General features: G+C 36.8%; 1 protein-coding gene across 1 annotated transcript in view; it reads left to right on the top strand.

The window, feature by feature from the left end:
* The window catches only part of PIWIL4 (piwi like RNA-mediated gene silencing 4), a 684,822-nt gene that overhangs the window by 116,251 nt on the left and 542,350 nt on the right, over window positions 1–26,221 (top strand). The window contains exons 3-4 of the mRNA XM_053705591.1: window positions 12,470–12,684; window positions 18,486–18,607. Coding sequence (XP_053561566.1) covers window positions 12,470–12,684; window positions 18,486–18,607 — 337 coding nt within the window. The remainder of the gene's footprint in view (window positions 1–12,469; window positions 12,685–18,485; window positions 18,608–26,221) is intronic.

Here is a 26,221-nt window from a genome sequence, read left to right as displayed (position 1 = left end):
TTTTGATTCCTGGCTTGTTATTTGACTTGTGGACTTTTTATTATTTTTTGCTATTAATAAAGGTGTGATTATTTTTGCACTTCTCGTCTCAGTCTGATTCCTGGCACCCTGACACCCTCCTCCTCTTTATTATCCCCCTCTCCTCTAACCCTCCTCCTCTCTATTATCCCCCTCTCCTCTGACCCTCCTCCTCTTTATTACCCCCCTCTACTCTGACCCTCCTCCTCTTTATTATCCCCCTCTCCTCTGACCCTACTCCTCTTTATTATCCCCCGCTCATTTGACCCTCCTCCTCTTTATTATCACCATTTCCTCTGACCCTCCTCCTCTTTATTATCCCCCTCTCCTCTAACCCTCCTCCTCTTTATATCCCTCTCTTCTCTGACCCTCCTCCTCTTTATTATCCCCTCTCCTCTGACCCTCCTCCTCTTTATTATCCACCTCTCCTCTGACCCTCCTCCTCTTTATTATCCCCCTCTCCTCTAACCCTCCTCCTCTTTAATACCCCCCTCTCCTTCAACCCTCTTCCTCTTTATTATCCCCCTCCTTTGACCCTCTTCCTCTTTATTATCCCCTCTCCTCTGACCCTCCTCCTCTTTATTATCCCCCTCTCCTCTGATCCTTCTCTTTATTACCCCCCTCTCCTCTAACCCTCCTCCTCTTTATTATCCCCCTCTTCTTTGACCCTCCTCCTCTTTATTATCCCCCTCTCCTCTGACCCTCCTCCTTATTATCCCCCTCTCCTCCTCCTCTTTATTATCCCCCTCTCCTCTGACCCTCCTCCTCTTTATTATCCCCCTCTCCTCTGACCCTCCTCCTCTTTATTATCCCCCTCTCCTCTAACCCTCCTTCTCTTTATTATCCCCCTCTCCTTTTTATTATCATCATTACCTCTGACCCTCCTCCTCTTTATTATCCCCCTCTTCTCTGACCCTCCTCCTCTTTATTATCCCCCTCTCCTCTAACCCTCCTCCTCTTTATTATCCCCCTCTCCTATGACCCTCATCCTCTTTATTATCCCCCTTTCCTCTGACCCACCTCCTCTTTATTGTCCCCCTCTCATCTGACCATCCTCCTCTTTTTCATCCCCCTCTCCTCTGACCCTTCTCCTCTCTATCATCCCATTCTCTGACGCTCACTTATCTTTTATCTAATTTTTCTTTGAGCCCCTCCTCTCTATCATTCACCTCTGACCCTCTCCTCTCTGTTTGGAACTTGAAGGGACAACTTTCCATGTTACTTCTATTATCTAATTAGCTTTGTCTTCTAGGTATTCTTTGTTGAAAAGCATACTTAAGTAGGCTCAGGAGCTGGGCGCTAGCTGCTGATTGATGGCTGCACATATATATATCTCTTATCATTGGCTTACCAATCTGCTCAGCTAGTTCCCAGTAGTGCATTGCTTCTGCTTCAGTAAAGGATACCAAGAGAATGAAGCAAAATTGATATTAGAAGTACATTGGAAAGTTGTTTAGAATTGTACTTCAAGAAGCTAAGAGCTAAAAGCCTGGTTTAAGGGATGCAGTCTGTTTAGAGAATATACATTAAAATCCTATTCACAGTATGGAAAATGTGTAGTAAAAATAATCAGCAATATGTGAATTTACATTACACAGTAAAATTATGTTTTAAAGTGCACAGAAAAAAAATGTATCTAATGTACACTTTAAAAATCATAGTTAACATGCAATGTAATTTCTAAATATAAAGTTAAAATCATACCAAAAATACCAAAATTCAAAGTGTAATTTATTTTTGTGTTAGTAAAAGGAATCTCACAACTGTAGCAAGTTGGCTGAACAGGGGGTTGATTGGGCATGCCTAAAGTTCTCTCGCAGGTCTTACTGGATTATCTAAGCAAGATGAACCTACGGGTCTCACTGTTAGGTTTTTTCAAAATGTGCGAAGTAGTGATTGTACAGATACAAGCAGACATATGTGCAAAACTAGAAGCAAATGCAAGGTAAAGTCCAGGAAATAAAAAAATTGCTTTATATATGTTTAAAAAATCTTACTGGTGCCAGGTGTTCCCTTTGACATTCGGTCTCCTCTGCAAAACTCTGTATTCCAGAGTCTAGATGGATTCATTTTCTATGGGAAGCAGCTTGCCATTTACATGGTCTATCAGGTTTAGAGCCCTATTTTAGAGAATAGAGGGAAGTCTGCCCATGTGAGAGTTGGCATGCTATTTCACTCCATTAGATAGTCGTCCCTCTGTGCTGATAGGATGATAAGCAGAACTGCCTCTATTTTATTGGTTGATAGTTACAAGCATATAAAAATTTTGTTTTGTCAGTACAGAAACAAAAACTTACTATAATACATTTTATAAAACATACTAAATCTATATGCCACCAAGAAAAAAATGACAGCCCCTTTAAGCATTTTTTTTAAATTTCTGGTATTTTTATGCAAATTAAAAAAAAAATAAATAATAATACTTTATATTTTTATGTTGCCTTGTTTAATTTTGGAATCCTAAATTATTTTGATTGTTCTTATTTATTTGATAGTTTCAACTGGTCTCAGTTTTTTTATGTATTACTTTGATTTTTATTTGTCTGATGTTCCCAGCTGTCTTGTGCTATTTAATATTTTATTCAGATAACAAATACATCAGTTCTTCAATTCTGCATTGTTGGCTGACTTTATAATTAATGCAGAAGGGAAGCCCAATGTATATTTAATGTTGTTATTCACGCTGTCTATGATCACCAGCAAATTCTTACTTTAAAGGGTTCAGTCACGCTGCTTCTCCATACAAATTATTGCACCAGTACTTGGCAAAGCGTTAGGGTTTCTCCACTATTTTAATGAATACGTTGTTTCTCCGTACAGCTTACATGAAATAACCAGGGGCACTTTCATTCGTTAAAATAGTTAAAGACGCTTCCTTTGTAAAATTATTACCATTTAGTGATGGTAAACATCATGCCGTTCCTCCACCCGCATCTCATACTTGATTTTTGTCTTTTAAAATGAATCCGGCTTAATCCAATCGTTGCGTGCCCCCTTTGATTTCCAGCTCGTGGGGCACGCAACAATTGGATGAAGCCGGATTTGTCATAGAAGGCAAAAATCAAGTATGAGATGCGGGCGGAGGAACGGCTTGATGTTTACCATCATTAAATGGTAATAATTTAGAGTGTTGAACCTAAAATGGACTGGCCTCTAAGCTTTACATTCCTGCTTTTTAAATAAAGATAGTAAGAAAATGAAAAAATAATAATAGGAGTAAATTAGAAAGTTGATTAAAATTGCATGCTCTATCTGAATCATGAAAGAAAAAAAATTGGGTTTTGTATCCCTTTAAACTTTCATGATATAGATAGACTTTTCAGTTTACTTCTTTTATTAAACAAACTTTGTTTTTTTGGTATCCTTTATTAAAAAGCACACCTAGTACTTAGTGTTAGGAGCAGTAATGCACTACTGGGAGCTAGCTGGTAATTGGCTGCAATGCACATATGCCTCTTATCATTGGCTTACTGGATTTGTTCTGTTAGGTCCCAGGAGTGCATTGCTGCCCTGGAAGTGATTTAACTATGTGTTTAATCATTTTGCAGAGGTTAAAGGGACATGAAACTCAAAATGTTTCTTACATGATTCAGATAAAAGTTTCCAATTTACTTCTATTATCAAATTTGCTTTGTACTCTTGTTATTCTTTGTTGGAGAGATATATAGATAGGTAGCGTGCACATGCCTGAAGCACTACATGACAGGAAATAGTGCTGCCATCTAGTGGTCTTGCTAATGTATAACGTTGCAACACTGCAGACACGTGCATGCTTTTGAACTTACCTTTCTGCTTTTCGACAAAGGATAACAAGAAAACAAAGAAACTGTGATATTAGAAGTACGTTGGAAAGTTTTTTTAAATTGTATGCTCTGTCAGAATCATGAAAGAAAAAATGTTGTTTTATGTCCCTTTAAACACATAGTTATATGCATGCAATACTAAAAAACATACAGTAGAATATAGATGAACTGAAGCTCTTTAAGCTGCGTGTAGCACTGGCTAATACAGAACGTGTTATGCTATTCTGTTGACTTCCTTTCCAAAAAGACTTCTGCTGACTAATGTGCTGAAGCCTCATAAATAAATTACGTCTCTAATACAAAATATTGCCAGGGAGAGGGAAGTTTGCTATTCCAGTATTGTATTTCTTTCCCGTGTATCTAAAGTGTGGTAACATTTAGCAATGTGTGCACTTCATCAAAGGCTTTTTTTACTTATTGAAATTCCTGTAACTATTTCTGTTTACAGGCACTGACATTTATTTTGTCTACTAGAACTATAAATTCTCAGCAATATTTAAATATCTTATTATTCTGCCTATTTCTGGTGATATTGTCTGAATCCTTACAAAACCTGTATAGAACTTTATTAGTTTTATTAGTATTTGTCATTCAAAATATCTGCTACTAGATCATTTGTTGAACCATAATTCTTAATTTATTCCAAAATATGAATCTATTTATATTTTAGAAGCATGCTATGTTACCATGGTAATTTCTGTTGTCTTAATGAGCATAAAAGGCCGTTGTCATTTTATCCTCTACGGGATGCCTTATTATCTGATGTCCTGAGAATTAAGCTGCACAAACGCTGAATTCCTAAGTAATAAATACATATTTTTTGCTTTTCACTTTGCAGTATCAAAAATGAATGTGCATATATAGCTTTATTACACCTATAGCATTTGTAATAATTGGAAACTTTTGTTTATTCACATGCAACATTCAACACTATGGAGATTATTTTTTTAAAGGGACACTAAACCCCAAAATTTTCTTTCATGAATCAGATAGAGAATACAAATTTATACAACATTCCAATTTACTTCTATTATCTAATTTGCTTCATTCTTTAGATATCTTTTGTTCAAGAAATAGCAATGCACATGGGTGAGCCAATCACATCAGGCATCTATGTGCAACCACCAATCAGCAGCTACTGAGCCTATCTAGATATGCCTTTCAGCAAATGATATCAAGAGAACGAAGCAAATAAGATCATAGAAGTAAATTAGAAAGTTGTTTAGAATATTGTAAGCTCTTTCTAAATCATGAAAAAAATGGGGTTCATGCCCCCTTAAGAAAGGTAAGTGTCTGCCATGAATAATGCTAAGGTCCATTTTTATAAATTCACATCTAAATCCACTTTGTGTCCATATCACCCTTATATATAAGCTTACCTTGCAACTCTGGAAAACTATAAACATAAATCTGGAAACCTGTGGTTTAGTGTTTGTATTATGTGAAAATTAGGCTTAGCCAACCAGGGAGGGTCTGAGAAGCCTGTCATGCTTTAGATTTGGGTACAGTTTGACTGTTGGTTGTTATGGTTACAATTATTAGAAATGTCCAGTAATAGTGTATTTCAGATGTTGATGTACAAGTTGTAAGTTCACTGTACCGACGCCAAAATTGGGAAAAAAATCAAATTACAACCAAACCAAACAATTGTAAAGGGCAAAAAATAATTAATAAACATGGATCAAAAGCACTAAATAATTGTAACAAGTATTTAGTTCTTTTGATCCATTTTTACTAAATGTCATGGGCTGCAGAGGTCCTAGGATTATTTGAAGTAATAGAACTGTGGGGGCGGGGTATAGACAGTTGCAATCAAGATGGCTGTGTAAAGCGGAAGCTCTGCTATAGCAGTCAGAAAGGGGACCTACCATGTAGAGAGGACAGAGCAGTATTGGGATAATATCCTATGGTTACTTGTGGCCGCTAATTAGATCTTGGAAACACCAGCAGAGCAGCTCATCTTACAGAGCTTCAAGACCTCGCGACCACCATCTTCACCACAACCTGCTGCAGTGGCAGGCGATCATAACTAGGAACCAATAAGAAGCTCTAGCGCTGCCATTCTTATGACGGTGAGTACAGGAGATTGATGGCTGTATAAAAAAGTGTGGAAGCCTATATAGAGCACACAGCATACAATGATAGAAGGTACGAAATTAAGCTGTACATATTTAAGGCTCAAAACACAAGCTTTTAAAGTTATTATTGTCAAGTTGAGCACACATTTACACCTATTTCAAGGATAGAATACCTGATTATGACGAGTGTTACCTGACTGGGCATACATCCCTCAAAGCCATACATTTTCCTCTAAAGGAAATAATCACTTGATCAGTGACCTTTTACATATCTCCTGTGAAACACCATACTCCCAGATTCATTCTACTAATCTTCTAATGGTATGCAAGGAAAAGTCATCTAAACCGACTGCATTTTTAAATAACGCAGAGCCCTCTACTTCATCAACTATCACTAAACAGACGGGTACACTCTCATTACCAACTACCCAAGAGTTTACTACTTCTCTGACATCAGATTAATCTGTTCAAGTCCCATCTTCTCTGTTGTCCACTTTAGCCTTCTAGCAGGACATTGCTAATATAACAAGATTCTGTATCTGCAAGGAACTGACGGACCTTAAAAATTAGGTCCATACCAAAGGTTTCTGTGTAGACGCTTTGGAAGATAATGGGGAAGATCTTGATCATTTGGAGAAAAAACTAATATTTCAAACAGAAGAAATCAATTCAATTGGCTTGAGGATCTAGAGGAAAAACTTGAGAATCAGAGGAATACCAGAGTCTATATTACCTAAAGATCATCCATAATATTTGTTGGCTTTATCCACATATATGAGATAAACACTGCCCCTGCATATGATTGGGTCTGGGCAGATACGGTACTCCGCCCAAAACCACCAGACTCAGCCCTCTGAGCGATTTAATTATACCTTTAAAGATAAAGAAATTTTGCTGAATCAATCCCAGAGACATCAACCACTTGTTTCAGGGAAAATGTGTTACAGTACTTTGCAGATCTTTCGCTTTGAACTCTACAATATAGGAAATAATTTTCTTCACTGACCACTTTATTGAGGAATAAAAAAAATCCCTTATAGATGGGGTTTCCTACTCAAGTATGGGTTCTTCATGAAAACAAACACCTTGTTTGCAAACCCTAAAGGATATTGCAATGTTCTGTTCATCCCTAGGCCTAGATCCACCTGCACTCACTCTACCTGAGGAAACAAGACAACAGGAACCTTCACTGAAGTTGCAAAAGAAGGCAGAGAAATGGCATAATATAAGGACTAAGAAAAAGGGAAGTCCGGTGTTACCACCTCAACCAAAAAGATCACTTTGAGTTTATGAAGATGGATGGAGTGAGGAACTATTCCAAGTACTGAGTATTATAATATTGCCAGGATTGATTACACTTTGTCATAAAATGCTATTTATAAACTGACTCTTAGTTGAAATTAAGCCAAAGATGATGGGTTGTTTTCAAATTTTGTGTTGTTTTTCTCTCTCTCTCTCTTACTCTGCTTGTGTGTTATATATTATTGCATGATTAAGGGTTTAATAGAATAATTAAAGAGGGACTATATGGCATATTTTGTATTCAGAATACTTAGCCTCAGGTAGAAGGATGCTGCTCACAAAGTTTGGTTTTCTGTTTGTAAGTCATTATTTGTATTTATTATGGTGTTTGGTATCCAACTTTAGTTTTGTTCATATGATGACTAATGTTACTATTTCCTTATTTTCTTCTATATTAGCACACAAATCTTTCAAGTTAAAGGGATATGAAACCCAACATTTTTATTTTATGATTCAGTTATAGCATGCCGTTTTACACCACTTTCCAATGTATTTCTGTTATCTAATTTGCTTTGTTTTCTTGCTATCCTTTATTGAAAAGAGCAGCAAAGCACTACTGGGAGCTAGCTGCTGCTTGGTGGTTGCACATATATGCCTCTTGTCATTGGTTTACCTGGTGTGTTCAGCTAGCTCCCAGTAGTGCATTGCTAACCTAGCAGGGTGTAAACAGCTGGGGAAATTTGTTATTTCTATGCACACACTTAAATGGACAGTGAACCCAAATTTTTTCTTTCGTGATTCAAGAAAGGGACACTGAACCCAATTTTTTTTCTTTCTTGATTCCGACAGAGCATGTAATTTTAAGCAACTTTCTAATTTACTCCTATTATCAATTTTTCTTCATTCTCTTGGAATCTTTATTTGAAATGCAAGAATGTAAGTTTAGATGCCGGCCCATTTTTGGTGAACAACCTGGGTTGTTCTTGCTGATTGGTGGATAAATTCATCCACCAATGAGCAAGTGCTTTCCAGGGTGCTGTACCAAACAAATAGTTTAGATGCCTTCTTTTTCAAATAAAGATAGCAAGAAAACGAAGAAAAATTGATAATAGGAGTAAATTAGAAACTTGCTTAAAATTGCATGCTCTATCACGAAAAAAAAAAATTGGGTTCAGTGTCCCTTTAACTATTTTGTGAAACAAAAAAAGTCTCACAAAACACATAAAAAATACATTGAAAAGTATAGTTACTCTCATAATAGTAACAGTATCTAATACAAATTTCTAAAAAGAAAAAAATTGCTCCAAAAAAGTTATAACGGCTCAAAGATATGAGGTGTTAGAAAAAAAAATCAGGCAAAAGTGCATTTGAGCCCTTTGCAGTTAAGTAGATGAAAACATGCAAAAGCATATGCATGCAATATTAATTTGTAATAAAGTGCTATACTATGTGTTTAATGTAAATATTTCACATTCCAATGTTCTGCACATAACAGAATATGTTCTATGTATTTATTAATAGATGTTCCTATATATATCTGTATAGAGCTATACCTATATATAATCATTTATATATATATATATATATATATATATATATATATATATATATATATATATATACATATATATAGGTATACATATATTTGTTTATTTATATATATATAGATATATATAGATATATATATATATAATTAAAAATATCACCATAATTATATATAAATATGCATTTATAAAAAAAATAGAACAGATTCTATTTTCATACTGGGTTAGCCCAAATGAGAATATGCAATCGGATTTGCACGTGAGTGTTTTCCAATTTTTTTGCTCCATTGACTTCTAAGGAGGAATAAGTTAATATGATTGCGATATTCGAAATCCTGCTTTTAGCGCACAAGTGAAAACATTTTACTTCCAACTTGTAAAACAAGTGCTACCCGATACACACAAAAACCTTACTTTTAGCTGATTTAGCGCAGGAGCTGAATTATTAAATACCCCTCCACTTGTAATCTGGCCTTAAATCTTTCATTAATTGCCCTCTAACTTTATTTGAAACCCTATATTCCAATATTTAACCAAACAAAGAGTACACTCTCCAATTCCTGTAAATTTCTTAAATTCTGTTGCCTTAAGCACCGACCTAGGGCTCGTTTACATTGAGCCGTAATTACATTTGCGTGCAAACCGTTAAATAAGCTGTCGGAAGAAATATCGTTCACCGTCTTCTTCCAACGGCCCGTTATAACTCCGGACTCCGGCTGCCGAAAACATTATCGTGTCCCATACAAAGTATCAGAAGCCGCTAATATTGAAATAATACCAGGTTTCCAATGTCCGCACAAACCGTTAAAACACTGTCGGGTGCTGCCGATACATTATCAAAAATTACACCCAGGTTAACTAGGTGTAAAACAGGAAAAGGTGCTTTTTGAGACCTTTTTCCCATTTAAATCTTACTCGACACGTCAAAACCCCTCTATCCGCCATCCACCCCACATTGCAACGTATAATAAATGTACTAACCCTTAAACCGCCAACCCCCCACATCACATGGGCAACTGAGCCCAAAACGTTATGTTTTCCTCCTGGTACTGAATAAAGTTGGAACATAATTTTCTTTTGTTGTGCTGCTGGAGTTTTTTGGATCCCACATCACAACTAACTATAAAAGTTTTTAACCTCTAAACCGCCATTCCCCCAGATCACAACTAACAATAAAATGTATTAACCCTAGTCATTCACCCACAACGCAATCTACCTATTTAAACTATTAACCCCTAATCCGGCATGTCCCCACATTGCAACTAACAATAAAATGTATTAACATCTAAACAACGCCATTCCCCCACATAGCAAAGTACCTATTTAAACTAATAACCCCTAATCCGCCATCCCCCCACAACACAATCTAGCTATTTAAACTATTAACCCCTAATCCGCCATCTCCCCACAACGCAAATAACTAATCACTAACCCCCCTAACCTAACACCCCCTAAATTAACCCCATTATATAAATTAAAAAAATACTAAGTTACAATTAAAATAAAAAAATACTAACATTAATTTAAAAATAAAACCTAAGATTAAATTACAATAATTAAATCTAAAATTACAAACAATTAAAGTCTTAAATCACAGAAAAAAATAAACCAAATTATCAAAATAAAAAATTAACCTAATCTAATACCCCTATAAAAATAAAAAAGCCCTCCAAAATTAAAACACCCCCTAATCTAAGACTAAACTACCAATAGCCCTAAAGCGATCAGCTCTTTTACTTAAAAATACAAATTAACCCCTAACAGTAAACCCCCAAATAGGTACTCACCGTTCCTGAAGCCCGGTGGAAAAGGTCTTCTTCCAGGCGGCAATATCTTCATCCAGCGGGGACCTCTTCTATCTTCATCCAGGACCAAGGCGAGGTGACCGCGGAACAGGACCGGCGAATGTGGAGCCATCCAGCGTGGAGCATCCTCTTCGTACGATCACCGCCGCACACTGAAGCTTGAATGCAAGGTACCTGTTTTATATTGGGGTACCGTTACATTCCTATTGGCTGATGTTTTCAAATCAGTCAATAGAATGAGAAATACTGAAATCCTATTGGCTGTTCAAATCAGCCAATAGGATTTTATTAATTTGCATCCTATCGGCTGATTGTACTAAGAGGATGCTCCACGCTGGATGGGTCCGCCGTCACCGGTCCTTTTCCGCGGTCACCTCCGCTCCGTGTCGCCTTGGTCCTGGATGAAGATAGAAGAGGTCCCTGCGCTGGATGAAGATATTGCTGCCTGGAAAAAGACCTTCTCTGCCGGACTTCAGGAACGGTGAGTACCTATTTGGGGGTTAGACTTAGGTTTCATTTTAATTTTTTAGGTGTTTTTTTTTAGATTAGGACTTTGTTATTTTAATGGGCTGCAAAAGAGCTGATTGCCCTTTTAAGGGCAATGCCCATACAAATGCCCTTTAGAGGCAATGGGTAGCTTAGGTTTTTTTAGTGTTAGCTTCTTTTATTTTGTGGGGGTTTGGTGGGTTGAGGGGTTTACTGTTAGGGGTTAATTTGTATTTTTAAGTAAAAGAGCTGATCGCTTTAGAGCAATGCCTTACAAAAGGCCCTTTTAAGGGCTATTGGTAGTTTAGTCTTAGAATAGGTGGTATTTTTATTTTGGGGGGCTTTTTTATTTTTATTGGGGTATTAGATTAGGTTTAATTTTTTTATTTTGATCATTTTGTTTATTTTTTTCTGTGATTTTAGACAAAAAAAATTTTGTAATTTTAGATTTAATTATTGTAATTTAATCTTAGGTTTTATTTTTAAATTAATGTTAGGATTTTTTATCTTAATTGTAACTTAGTATTTTTTATTTAATTGTAGCTTAGTATTTTTTAATTTGTGTAATGGGGTTAATTTAGGGAGTGTAAGGTTAGGGGATTTAGTGATTAGTTGTTTGCGTTGTGGGGGATGGCGGATTAGTGGTTAATAGTTTAAATAGCTAGATTGCGTTGTGGGGGGATGGCGGATTAGGGGTTAATAGTTTAAATAGGTAGATTGCATTGTGGGGAATGGCGGTTTAGAGGTTAATACATTTTATTGCTAGTTGCAATGTGGAGGCATGGCAGTTTAGGGGTTAATAACTTTAATAGATACTTTGTGATATGGGGATTGGCAGATTAGGGGTTAATACATTTATTAGTTATTGTGGTGGGGGTGGCGTTGAGAGATAAATATTGCGCATGTGTTAGGTGTTTGATATTATTTTAATAGTGAACGATGGGTAAAATATACGTGCCGCACTTCTATGCAGCGTCGTATATGTGATAGAGTGTAGTATAAGGTCAGGTTACCATAGTAACCTATTAATGTTTTAGAAATCCGGCATCGGGTGGAAGCGTTAACACAGCGCTAACTTACATCAACACGAAAAGAACAACTGCACGCAAAGCGCCAACTATTTCAATGGAAACCTGGTATTAAAATGGAGCCATAAATTACTTTTAGCTGCCGGCAACTTCAGTAGCTTACGGCTCCATTTTTAACGGCTCAATGGAAACAAGCTCCTAGTTGGCCTGAACCATAATATATCCCTGCTTCTGATTGAATATTTGACTGCATATATATTTCATTATTATATACTGTTTTTCTAAAATGACACTGGCTTATGTAATTGAGAGTTAAAATAATATACGGGAGATTTGTTTAGTCACTAGGTCATTGTGTTGTTCAGTACGTGTGTATTGTAGAAAATGAAATTGTGTTTTTTACATCTAAAACAGGATTTTTTGAGGATCTCAGGTACATTATTGTATGTTTAATTTTGTTTACAGGTACAAGTGGGATTCCCGTGAAGCTGCTAACAAACTTGTTTAGCTTGGGAGTACCCAGTCACTGGCATCTCTATCAGTACCATGTTGATTTTGATCCTGATTTTGCCTCCAGGAAACTTAAGGCAGCTTTGCTATACAGTCATGAAAAGATTCTGGGAAAAGCTAAAGCATTTGATGGAAGCATATTATTCTTATCTCATAAACTGGAAAAAAAGGTAAGCAAACTTCTAGACCAAACTTTGACTAACATTCTCTGTTATGGGCTACATACAGATTACCGAAAAAAAAAAAACACTAATACAAATAAAAAACCCACAGTTATGCCTATACTAAAACTGAAGTCTCCTTTAAAAAAAAAATACCCCAAATAAAAAATCCTATACTAATACTAAAAAAAAAAAAAAATACAACCCCATTCTACAATAAAAGTAACCCTCTACCCCCAAAAAATAAAGCCTATCTAGAAAAACCTACTTTAAATAGATGTGTGAGTTTCATTTCATTACGAATAGAAATTCAGACAAATTTTTCAAATTCTGAGCTTCGGATCGATTCATATTTCCGAAATTACCCTAGCCACGAAACTAAACTAATCCGAATGCATTTGTAACAAATCAATTCCGAATTAGTTTGGATTTATTCGTTACATTTGAATGGCCATGGACTAATCACAATTACACTAGTATTGTACAATATATTAAGTTATATCACTCTGCTAGCTCTGTGCAGGGCACATTATGCAGCTGGTACCTGTGAGGTTGGTACTTAGATGGGATGTGCTGTGTATTACACTAGTATTATGTACTTTATGTTATGTTATATACCTCTGCTAGCTCTGTGCATATTGTGTAGCTGGTACCTGTGAGGTTGGTACTTATGTTGATTCAATTGGGTTACACCTAATATACAGTACATGATACTAGTCTAATACACAGCACATCCCACCTAACACATACCGAACTCCTGAATTTACGAATCGAATCTGAACCAAATACATCCGAATTTATTTGAATCCCAAACAAATACATTCTAATGTATCCGAATTCGAATCGATCCAAAAACTAAATTAGAAAAAAAGTCTAACTTTAAACATTGTCCTGAAAAGGGTATTTGGTAGGACATTGACTTAAGTTATTTAAGCTATTTTGCCCCCCAAAAAAATAATAATTGTTAAAAAAAATCTTAAATTAAAAAAAACAAAAAAACCTGAAAGGATATTTGGTTGGATATTACCCTTTGAAGGATATTTAGTAGAGCCTTGCCCTAGAGTTTTTTCAGCTCTTTTGTCGATTAAAAAAAAAAAAAATTCTTAAAAAACTCCTATCCTAAGAAAAACTAAGTTAAAATAAACACTATACTAAAAAAAGATTGTTCTGAAAATGGCGTTTGGTTGGGCATTTCCATTAGTAAGACATTTGGTAGGGCATTTTTGTAAAGTTATTTCTGCTCTTTTGTCCATTAAAAAAAAACTATTCTTAAAAAAATACTATTCTAAAAACCTGTTAAATAAAAAAAAACCTATCCTAAAAAATATGCCCTATGAAGGACATTTGGTAGGGCCTTGCCCTAAAGTCTTTAAAGCTCCCCCCCCAAAAAAAATAAAAACACACCCTATTTTGAAAAAATCCTAATACTAAAAAAGCATTGCCCTAAGAAGGGCATTTTGTAGGGAATTGCACTATTTCAGCTCTTTCGGGCTAAAAGAAACTTAACTCTTAACCCCAAAGTTTCTACTCACCCAACTTGACTCCTGGGTACTCCTCTTTTTTCTTCATTCCGGTGGTTCTCTTCTTCCGTCCGATGATTTATTTTTTCTTATCATCTTATTTTCTTGCAGACGTGCTCTTTGCACACTGAAGCTTGAATGCGAGGCTCCTTCTTATATAGGGGTGCCCTTGCATTTCTATTGGCTGATTTTTGAATTCTTGGTCCAATCAACCAATAGAAAAAAATCATTTTATTGGTTGATTGGACTAAGAATTAAAAAATATGCCATTAGAAATGGGAGAGGACCCCTATATAAGGAGATCACATTCAAGCTTCAGTGTGGAGTAGTGACCACATAAAGATGACGTCTGCAAGAAGATAAGAAGCATCGGATGGAAGATAAAAGAAAATAGAATATAGAAAAAGAGAACCGCCTGCATGAAGATTAAAAAGACTGCCCAGTAAGATCACCGCCATGAAGAAAGAAGAGGAGCACCACCGGAGTCAAGTTGAGTGAGGGTTTAGAGTTTTTGGCGGGTGTTTTTTTTTTAGAATAGGGTTTTTTTTAGAATAGGGTTTTTTTTTATTATTATTACCCAATAAAAGCTAGTGAGTCAATGAGAATTTTAGAGACTTACTTACTAATGTACACACTTACACTTACTAATGACACAATATATTAACTCTGTCATATTCAAAGGATAACTTTCTTGTGTTCTGTCACTCCATTTATTACATTTAATGATGGTTCCATGATATATTTGGTCTCGTCAATGAGAACTTAAGATAAACACTCTTATACAAATGGAGCGCTAATTTAATGTCCCTATGCCCATGAGCACTGTAGGTAAAAGTGAGACGGTTAAAGTATAGTGCTCCTATCTACATAACAATGATGCTTTACTTGCTGCAACCTTTGTCCCACCCCTAGTCTTCAGAGAGGGCTCAACCATGGGACCAAGTGGGTCCAATACACCCAGGCAGCAGTTGACAAGGGGCAGCACTTTGTTGACTGAGTCAGTCACTGTCAGACCTAGACCACTCCTGTCCGCTGTGGGGGAAGTCATAGGCACCTAGCAGCATAACCTCATCATGCAGAAAAACACAGAACTGGTTAGGGGTTACATTCAAGGTTGGACAAGTGCATCTCTTCCTTAATATCCTTCATTTCTGTAGGTAGGCAGGCTTAGTAAGGTTAGGGGCCAGGCTAGTAGTTAGATATGCTAATCAGTAATGTTACTACTGGGTGGCATCATTGCATTATTGGACCCAGGCAGTATAATTTCTTGAGCCAGCCCTGCTAGTCATTTTAGTCATATGTCGCTTGCTCCTCTTCTTGGATATCCCTCTTTCTTCTTTCCTCCACAGCAGACCAGCTCTTTGTCACCCCCCCCCCCTTTTATAGAGGTGTTCTGGCAGTTATTTTCTTCCCTTTGACTGATCTTTGAAAATCAAATGCTTTTTATTTTTTTAACTTTTTTAAATTTGTGTACTGTTTATTTAATTATAACTATTAGTTATATTGTAGCTAGCTTAGGGTTTATTTTATAGGTAAGTATTTAGTTTTAAATAGGAATAATTTAGTTAATGATAATTATTTTATTTATATTTATTTAAATTATATTTAAGTTAGGGGGTATTAGGGTTAGGGTTAGACTTAGATTTAGGGGTTAATAACTTTAATATAGTGGCGGCCTATTACAGTATTACAGTATTTGCGATGTGGGGGGGCCTCGGTTTAGGGGTTAATAGGTTAGTGTACTTTTTAGCACTTTAGTTAAGATTTTTATGCTACAGCGTTGTAGTGTAAAACTCTTAACTACTGACTTTTAAATGCGGTAACAGTCTTGGCAGGAGAGGGTCTACCGCTCACTTTTTGGCAGACTTGTAATACCGGCGCTATGCAAGTCCTATTGAAAAAATAGGATACGCAATTGATGTAAGTGGATTTGCGGTATTTCCAAGTCTGGCCAAAAAAGTGAGCGGTACACCTGTACCTGCAAGACTCATAATACCAGCGGGCGTTAAAAAGCAGTGTTGGGACCGGCCAACGCTGCTTTTTAAGCCTAACTCAAGACTCGTAATCTAGCCGTTAATTTGTTATTTATCTATTGAAATTCTGTATGGGCTGTGTTATATTGGAGAGAGGATGTGGTCTGTAAAAGAGCCTCTGACTGAGCACAAGTCTGCTATTAGAAATAGGAATTGTACTCAACCAGTATCACAACATTTTGTAGAAAAAGGTCATAATGTGAGCCAACTGCAATTTCAAGTAATTGATCATGTTGTTCCTTTGAGGAGAGGGGGTGAAAGGGAATTAGTTTTGAAAAGAAAGGAGGTAGGATGGATAAAGAGATTGAGTACCCAGTCTCCCAAAGGTCATAATAGGGATTATGACTTACATTTTATTTTTGTAACTAATTGTTTTGATTATTTGTAAATAAATAATTATGTTTTTATATACTGATAAATGCTTTATTGTTAAGAGTTAGGCTATGTGTGTAGTTGTCACAGGTAACTAGACAGGTGTATACAATTAAGGTTTCATAGTTTGGATTATATATGCAGCATGCACTGTAGCATGATTATGGGTCTGATGTGACCCAAAACTTCACTTATTGTTTTGGGAATTTCTCCCCAATAAAGAGCAAGTTGTTGCTTAAATTTACACAAGTGCTGTGTTCTTCCTTTTGTATTGGATACCAGGAGGGATGAGCAAAAACCCTATTGCTTTTGTGGGCACTATGGTGGAAGTCATAATCAATCTGGGTGCTGCATTCACTTCATTTATTTTCCAAAGTATTTGCCCTCACCAGGTCTGAATTCACAAACCCATGATAGACTATGCTCATTCAAGAGCAGAGGCAAGGCTTTCTTCAGGGTATAACGAGAATGCCAGCTGATTGCTCATGGAAATCAGGTTCAGCGAGTGCCTGTACTGGAGCCAAAAACATGAGCACCCACCTCTTGGGCAAAGTTCAGGAGAATCAGAGACATGAATGCCCACTTGGGAATCAGATTCCGAAATATCCATATGGAGAGGCAGAACAAAAATTATTTTACATCAAATAGAAGTCCTAGTAGGTCTAGTCATACAGGATGGTATTCTGTGTCCTTGTAACCCACAGTTGAAACATAATCCCCCAAATGTTATCCTGGTCATTTCTGAAGCAGACAGATTAAAATGAGAATATCTGTAGAACTGGGGTGATAACAGTTTGCAAATTACACAGACTTGGAATAGCAGATCACAGTACTGATTGGTTTGGATAACAGGTTGCAGTATACACAGAGTTGGAATAGCAGGTCACAGTACTGATTGGCTTGTATAAAAGGTTGCAGAGTACAAAGGCTTGAATTGATGCTTGGACAGGCTTGGATGATAGCTTACAAGACTCATTAGCTTGGAGAGAGCTCCCAGGCAGACTGGAAACAGAGAAATCCTTAATGCCAGAGCACCTGAATAGGGGAAGGGTCAGACAATTTAAAGAAGAGCAGCACAACAGGTGTAAGCAACCAGGAATCACAGAAAGGATGATCCGTCTAGTGGCCAAGGAGTAAACCACAGCAGAAGAGTTTAAATGGGCAGATAACATCCAGGAATGGATGTGGCATGTCCATAGATACATGCACACTTTGTTTTTGGCTGTCATGGTCGTAATCTTGGTCTACCAAAGAGCGGAACCATAGAATACCTCCCAACATTTACCAGAGTTTCTGTTAAAGTGAAGGGAGGGGGGCACTGGCTGTTTGTTGTTGGGGCTAGTCGGAGTATGTGAGTGTCATGGTAAGAGCTAGGGCTATGCAAAGAAATCTGGACATTTCCCTGGTTAGGGGAACAGCAGGTTGGTTTAACCCATGATAATCCCAAAAGATCTGGGCAGGATGAGAGGCCTGCCATACAGTTTCTTAAGCTTCTGCACTCCAAAGCTCTCTCTACAGGTTGCTGTGCAACATTGCCACACACACACTGCTACCATAAAGTGATCAAAACATGTTTAATATTCAATTCCCTGTCCTGTTAACCCATTTAAACAGCCTCACTTCTAATAGAATGGAATGGCTTAAAATAGGTAAAAATCACACAAAAGGGCACACAAATCTTTTGCATTGGACAGGGGTCTCTGGCTCACACATTCAATCAACTATACATTCAATAGAGGTCACCAGTATGTTGTAATGAACAATGCATTTTATGCCCCTACACAATATAAAAATTATTTTCAGCAAGAATTAGCAATCATTTTAACTTGGCTTTGTTAATGTCTTTTTTTTCTAATGCCATATGGTGTCTATGATTTGTATTTAGGTTACAGAACTGTCCAGTGAAACAAAACGCGGGGAAGCTGTAAAAATAACCATCAGTCTGACGAACCAGCTGCCGGCAGGATCTCCTGTGTGCATTCAGTTTTTTCACATCATTTTCAAAAAGTAAGCTTTCTTTATAGGGTTTAAAGGGAAATGAAACCCCATTTGTTTTCTTTTGTGATTCAGATAGATCATATAATTTAAAAAATCTTTAAATTTCACTTCTATTAATAATTTTGTTTAATTTGCTTGGTATCCTTTATTGAAGGAGCAACAATACACTACTGGGAGCTAGCTAAACATATTGGCCAATGATAAAAGGAATATTGATGCAGTCACCAATCAGCAGCTAGATCCCAGCTCCTGAGCCTACCTAGTTATGCATTTCAGCAAAAGGATATCTAGTGAGCCAAGCACAATTCATAATAGAAGTAAATTGGAAAGTTGTTTAGAATTGCAAACTTTATCTGAATAATGAAATCATTGTTTTGGGTTTTCATGTCCCTTTAATGTCTGAAAAAATAAAATAGTTATATTTTACATAAATGTTTTGCTTTGTTATATGTATGCTTATTATATGATGTACCTGGTAGCTTTTCATAAGCTTCAAAGGCTAAAATTTCAAAACGGGTTGAAGTTGGAAAGAGAACATTGCTGGTCTTTGATTAGATTGTTAGAATGTAAAACTAAAAGGGACAGTATACACCAATTTTCATATAACTGCATGTATAGACACTTCTATAAAGAATATATGCACATATACTGATATAAAAATCCCAGTATAAAACCATTTAAAAATTTACTTAGTAAGCTCCAGTTTAGCTCTGTTAAAATTGTTACTGGAACTCCCACATGCAAGTGGAAATATCAGACACATCCCCCGTCCCCCTTTGCATATGAAAATACCCTTTACACAAACAGAAAGCCAAGCTGAGTAGGTACTGTATATGTCGGTATTCTCCTAAACTTTGGGGCTTGGTTAGGAGTCTGAAATCAGAGCAATGTTATTTAAAAATAAGCAAAACTATCCATTTAAAAAAAAAAAAAGTTTATGGGCTATATAGAATCATCTACAAAACAAACATTTATGCAAAGAAAAACGAGTGTAATAATGTCCCTTAAATGCGTTTGATAAAGATGTAGTTTCATTTTTCTAACTATTCACCAGATTGCACTTTCACATGTTTTGCTCTTAAGATGTGGATACATGACCTGCATAGAAAAGATAGTTGGCCGATGGCTATCTCCTTTACTGTTATGGTGACCAACTTTAAAGATGGAAACCCCCAGACGTCTGTGCAAGCAGCATTTCTATTCATATTTGGTGGCTATATTTATGATTTGCGAGCGGACATGATCCGATATAGCAATTCTTGTGAAGTGCTGGTGCAATACCGCCCCCTGCAGTTTCACGGCCAATCGTCCGCTAGCAGGGGTTGTCAATCAACCAGATCATATTCGATCGGTTGATTTCTGTTGATTCTGTGCGCCGCCTCAGAGCAGGCAGACAGGTTATGGAACAGCGGTCTTTAGACCGCTGCTTCATAACTTCTGTTTCTGCATCAAGCTCCATACGGAACTTGATAAATATGCCCCTTAGTGTCCTTCTTTCTGTTTGCCGATATATGTAATTTAGACAGCCAAGGTCTCCCTACCTCCCCTGTAGGACCTTTTATTATAGAACCAGCACTATCTCTAGCATGAACCACCCCAATAGGTGTGTGTGTTTGTATCATAGTTACTTACACACTAATGTGTTAAAAAAAAAAAAAAAAAAAAAATTGTAGTCCAAAAAAGTGTGATTGTACTATGTATCAAAAACTACCTCAAGACTGAGGACTGTAGTACACTTTTGGCATTTGAGGCAATAATGGGAATTACATAAAATATAGAGAGGACTACTGTGGTTATAAATATTAATGGGTCTCCATTATTTCCAAATAATTTATTAGAAGCCAAATTCTCTGTGTGCTTTCTCGCTTTGTCCAAAATAGAAGCCAAATTCTCTGTGTGCTTTCTCGCTTTGTCCAAAATCAGCCATCCTTAAGCAAGAGCAGGATAAGAAGGAGAGAGATTGCCAATGTTATTCTCAATTTGAAAAGGATCTAGCCTATCACATGCCAGTCAAAGGTTAATGGGAGTGTCTTTAACCCTTAAGGACCGGCCATTTCAGACAAAAACTTCCCCCAAAAGACCCGAGCATTTTGACATCACTACTTTTGAACAGAAATTAGAACCTTTTTTATATTTACCTATTAAAACTATATATTTTTTTAGTAGACAACCCAAAGTATTGATCTAGGTCCATTTTGGTATATTTCATGCCACCATTTTATGCCAAATGCGATCAAAATAAAACAATCGTTAACTTTTTCACAAACTTTAGGTTTCTCACTGAAATTTATTTACAAACAGCTTGTGCAATCATGGTACAAATGGTTGTAAATGCCTCTCTGGAATCCCCTTTGTTCAGAAATAGCAGACATTATATGGCTGTGGCACTGCTTTTTGGTAATTAGAAGGCCGCTAATTGCAGCTGCGCACCACACTTGCATTGTGTCCAGCAGTGAAGGGGTTCATTAGGTAGCTTGTAGGGTTAATTTTAGATTTGGTGTATAGATTACCCTCCCACATGACACATCCCACCCCCTGATCCTCTCAAACAGCTCTATACCCTCCCACACCCCCCAGTGGTCACCCCCATCTTAAGTACTGGCAGAAAGTCTGCCAGTATAAAAATAAAAGGTAGATATATATATATATTATATATACATATATATATATATATATATATATATATATATATATATATATATATACTCTGCAGTGTGGGATCCCCCCTTACCCCCCAACCTCCTTAACACCCCCAAACAGCTCTCTACCCTCCCCCCTCTACCTATTTGCCGCCATCTTAGGTACTGCAGCTGTCTGCCAGTACCCAGTTTGCTGCAGATTAGGCTAATTTTTAAAAATAACATTATTTTATGTTAGTCTAGCTGCCTCCCCTCAATAGCCTCCCCCCCTCCCAGATCAATTTCCCACCCTCTTATCCCATTCCTCCATATGATCCCCACATCCCTCCTCCCGACTCCATCCTTCCGCTTCCCAGCCACTCTGGCTGTTTTTTTTCCATAGCCGTAACAGTCCTGCTGACCTACAACCAAAACTGTATAAATATATGAAGATACTGTATAAAATAAATCCTATGTAATTTTAAATATTGAAGTGGTTCAAAGTTAAAGTAAAAGTAAATAAGCTTTCAGTAGTGGTTTCTTTACAGACTCAAAAAGATGACATTGATATAATTAACCTTAAAAACTTAAGAAACAGTACTTCGTATTTGCCGATTGTCTAAATTTAAACCCTGTGTGACAGTCCGTCCAAAAGTTGAAGAGTCCAAAGTTCATCCGGGTGCACTCTTCAGAGTGTTGTAGGGATACTTTCACAAAAGATAGGTGCTGCATGTTAGAAAGAGAGGACAATCTGTGGCCTTCCCTGGTAAAGATTAAATAAAAAAGAAAGAAAACAAATCGCAAACATTTTTTTAAACGTAAGGATTAACTATTACCCATCACCTCCTGAGAAAGTCTGGTTGGGACCAGATGAAACGTCTTGAAGTTTTTGGTCCTCTTTGGCTTCCGTACCCAGCACCCCATCATCCACTGACTCTGAGCATCTTGGAGCATCCCTGCTCTCTCCTACAATCGCTATTTGAATTAGTAGGATCATATGAAATAGGGGACGGTGACTGACACAACTGTGGAACCAACAGATGCACTTTTAAGCTTTTGCGACCCTGCAAGTATTACTTACGTGAACACTAATTGTCAAAATAATTTCTACACATAGCGGTAAATTTAACAAATGCTTGTGCAGTGCCGCCCCTTGCACATTCGCTGCCAATGCGCCCGCTAGCAGGGGGTATCAATAATTCCAATCGTATCTGATGGGGATGATTGCAGTCCGCCATCTAAAAGGTGGCAATCAAGTAAAGGAGCAGCGGCCGTTTCCGGCGATCCAGAAACTACGGGTGGATAAAGCAGCATCCTACCTTAGAGTAGGTTGTGCTTTCTTTTGTTTCTTTTTTAATGGGAATTACATGTTGCCGTGTACATGCTTAATCAGACCAACGAAACAAACTGTAACAGTATGTGTATTCACTAATGGCAAATGTGGCACTTGTGCATTTACTAAATTTGCTTATCTTACTATTCCACTTATAAGACACTCCTTATTATAAGGTACATCTAAATTTTTGAATGGATACTTTTGTGCAAATGTTTCTCCCATTTATAACCAGGTGCAGTTCTCTTTGTCGCCACTTTGCCCTTCAGTTCTGTTTTTTTTCTCTAAACTCCAACAGTAAATGACCTGATGCACACACTGCCCATTTATCCAGACCATTGGCAGAACACCTGTTTCAGGAAAACTAGACTCTGTCCTCTAACAGTCACAAGTACTCCCCATCCCTGGGTAAAGCAACTAAGATTATGTGTAGTATTTAGGAATAAAATATTAACCAAAAACAGACAAAAACAGAAATGCAGATATCTTCTTTTTCCCTTTTAAAATGGTTGATATAACCAACATTTGTAGTTTTACTTTTTGAAATTCTTTGTAGGTTATTTTTAAAGACAATTTGGCTAAATCTATAAAAATGTCAGTGCAGCTTATCAAAGCATAGAAAGAATTCCGACTTCATTCCTCTCCTCCAGGCTATTGTACCATTGCTTTGTTTTCTGCATGTAAACAAGAGACTTCACCAAATAATACTGCTTTTCTTTGCAGAGTTTATTTACATGAACTAGAGCTTTTTTTTTTTTTTTAGAAAGTTCTTCACAAACTTCAAATTACCCCCACAAAGATATCAGTTTATTTTTATTTATTTTTTAATTGTAGCAAATACAGAAAAGAAAAGAAGCAAAGAGTGAAATGAAGTATAAAATAAATTAAGAACCAAGGCAAATGTAAACATTGCTGTGAGGCTGATTACAAACATGCAGCCTTTGGCTGTCAGTCTTGAGGAGATTAGACCCGAGGGATTTCTGGATGCAGCTTGTGAATCTTGTTCTCTTGTGAGAATAGTGTTGGCATAAGCAAAGCTCTACTCAGGCAGAACACAGCTTTCAGGCATATGAATAAGTCACTGTTGTGCACACAGATCTTATGCCTTATATATAAGAATGTATTAACTCCCTTGGTAGTGCTCTTTATGATCAGGGCATTGTTATCAGTTAACACAGAAAATCCTTAGGTGCTTGGTGAGGCTAATCCAATAACATTTGCTTTCATTTGGTTACATCAATTAAGAACATGAAAGTGCAAAAAGAGATAAGTTAGAACATTTTATTATTGCTCATTGCTCATAATAAAAATTGTGAGTTAAGTGTTGTGACCTAAAGTGTCAGGGCTAGAATAAAGGTGTAACAAAACACATTATGAAAATAAAGTATTACACAGATATATACATACATATTCAACTTTATGTTTATGATTGAAATAAATGTGTTTTTAAAGGGATATAGTATATGACAAGGTGTTGGACTGGGAAGGGTTTAAAAATATGTATACACACAAACCTTTGAGCCCTTCCCTGTCAAACACCTTGTACTGCACAGTATCTCCTTTAAAAAATTATAACACTATTTTTTTATATAAAAATAGTTGAAATACCAAATAGATATATAAAATAGATATACAAATAGCTCTCTCTCTCTCTCTCTCTCTCTCTCTCTCTCTCTCCTCTTTCTCTCCTCTCTCTCTCTCTCTCTCTCTCTCTATATATATATATATATATATATATATAATATATATATATATATATATATATATATATATATATATATATATCTGGAACAGAAGAGGGAAGGGTGCACAGAATAAAAAGACCTCCTGGTGTAGTATGTCAAGATATTTCTTATATTTTCTGATGCAGTGACAAATGAACACTCACATGTTATAACCTCAACATTATGAGGTATAGATAAAGACACGGTAAAACGATTGTCCACTTGGGAAAAGGCAATCCAGACCCCTTTCTGCTTTCAGCCTCCTACTCTTTCCTCAAATCGTGTATACACCCTTCCAGCAGAAGATTAACCACTTCAAAGCAGTAAACCTGTGAACAGGATTTGAGCAGAAAAAAGAACTGTGCTGACATCCCTTTGAAGTGGTTATTCCTCTGCTGGAAGGGTGTATACACGATTTGAGGAAAGAGTAGGAGGCTGAAAGCAGAAAGGGGGTCTGGATTGCCTTTTCCCAAGTGGACAATCATTTTACCGTGTCTTATCTATACCTCATAATGTTGAGGTTATAACATGTGAGTGTTCATTTGTCACTGCATCATAATATATAAGAAATATCTTGACTACAAAAGGAGGTCTTTTTTTGCTGTGCGCCCTTCCCTCTTCTGTTCCAGATTTTTTCCAGGAAGCTCTCCTGTCTACAGGGGGATTTCGTTTTTTTGGGAGTAGGCTGCAGGTAAAAGAAAAGAACCCTCTCTCCCCTCCAGATAGCAACGATTTGGTGTCTTTGGAAAATTACAGGGAGACCTACAAACATAGGACATTACTGGTATTTTCTCTTGATTGGGGACTATATACATTTATAGCGCTGTATTTCTATGTATATATATATATATATATATATATATATATATATATATATATATATATATATATATATACAGTTGTGCTCATAAGTTTACATACCCTGGCAGAATTTATGATTTCTTGGCCATTTTTCTGAGAATATGAATGAACACAAAAACTTTTCTTTCACTCATGGTTAGTGTTTGGCTGAAGCCATTTATTATCAATCAACTGTGTTTACTCTTTTTAAATCATAATGACAACATAAACTACCCAAATGACTCTGATCAAAAGTTTTACATACCCTGGTGATTTTGGCCTAATAACATTCACACAAGTTGACACAAAGGAGTTTGAATGGCTATTAAAGGTAACCATCCTAACCTGTGATCTGTTTTCTTGTAAATTAGTGTGTGTGTATAAAAGGTCAATGAGTTTCTGGACTCTTGACAGACCCTTGCATCTTTCATCCAGTGCTCCCCTGAGAATTCTGGATTCTGAATCAAGGGTAACGCAAAAGAATTGTCAAAGGATCTGCAGGAAAAGGTAGTGAACTGTATAAAACAGGAAAGGGATATAAAAAGATATCTAAGGAATTGAGAATGCAAATCAGCAGTGTTCAAACTCTAATAAAGAAGTGGAAAATGAGGGGTTCTGTTGAAACCAAACCACGGTCAGGTAGACCAACTAAAATTTCAGCCCCAACTTCCAGGAAAATTGTTCAGGATGCAAAGACAAACCCACAAATAACTTCAGGTGAAATACAGGACATGTGGTGTGGCTGTTTCAAGATGCACAATAAGGAGGCACTTGAAGAAAGATGGACTGAATGGTCGAGTCGCCAGAAGAAAGCCATTACTACGCAAATGCCACAAAGTATCCCACTTACAAAATGCCAAACAGCACAGAGACAAGCCTCAAACCTTCTGGGCCAAAGTCATTTGTAGTGATGAGACCAAAATTGAGCTTTTTGGCCACAACCATAAACGCTACATTTGGAGAGGCGTCAAGAAGGCCTATGATGAAAGGTACACCATTCCTGCTGTGAAATACGGAGGTGGATCACTGATGTTTTGGGGATGTGTGAGCTACAAAGGCACAGGAAATTTGGTCAGAATTGATGGCAAGATGAATGCAGTATGTTATC

The sequence above is a fragment of the Bombina bombina genome, chromosome 3 (assembly GCF_027579735.1).
Source record: "Bombina bombina isolate aBomBom1 chromosome 3, aBomBom1.pri, whole genome shotgun sequence".
Classification (NCBI taxonomy): Eukaryota; Metazoa; Chordata; class Amphibia; order Anura; family Bombinatoridae; genus Bombina; species Bombina bombina.
The sequence above is the reverse complement of the archived record's forward strand: the minus strand, read 5'-3'. Positions and strand labels throughout refer to the sequence as shown.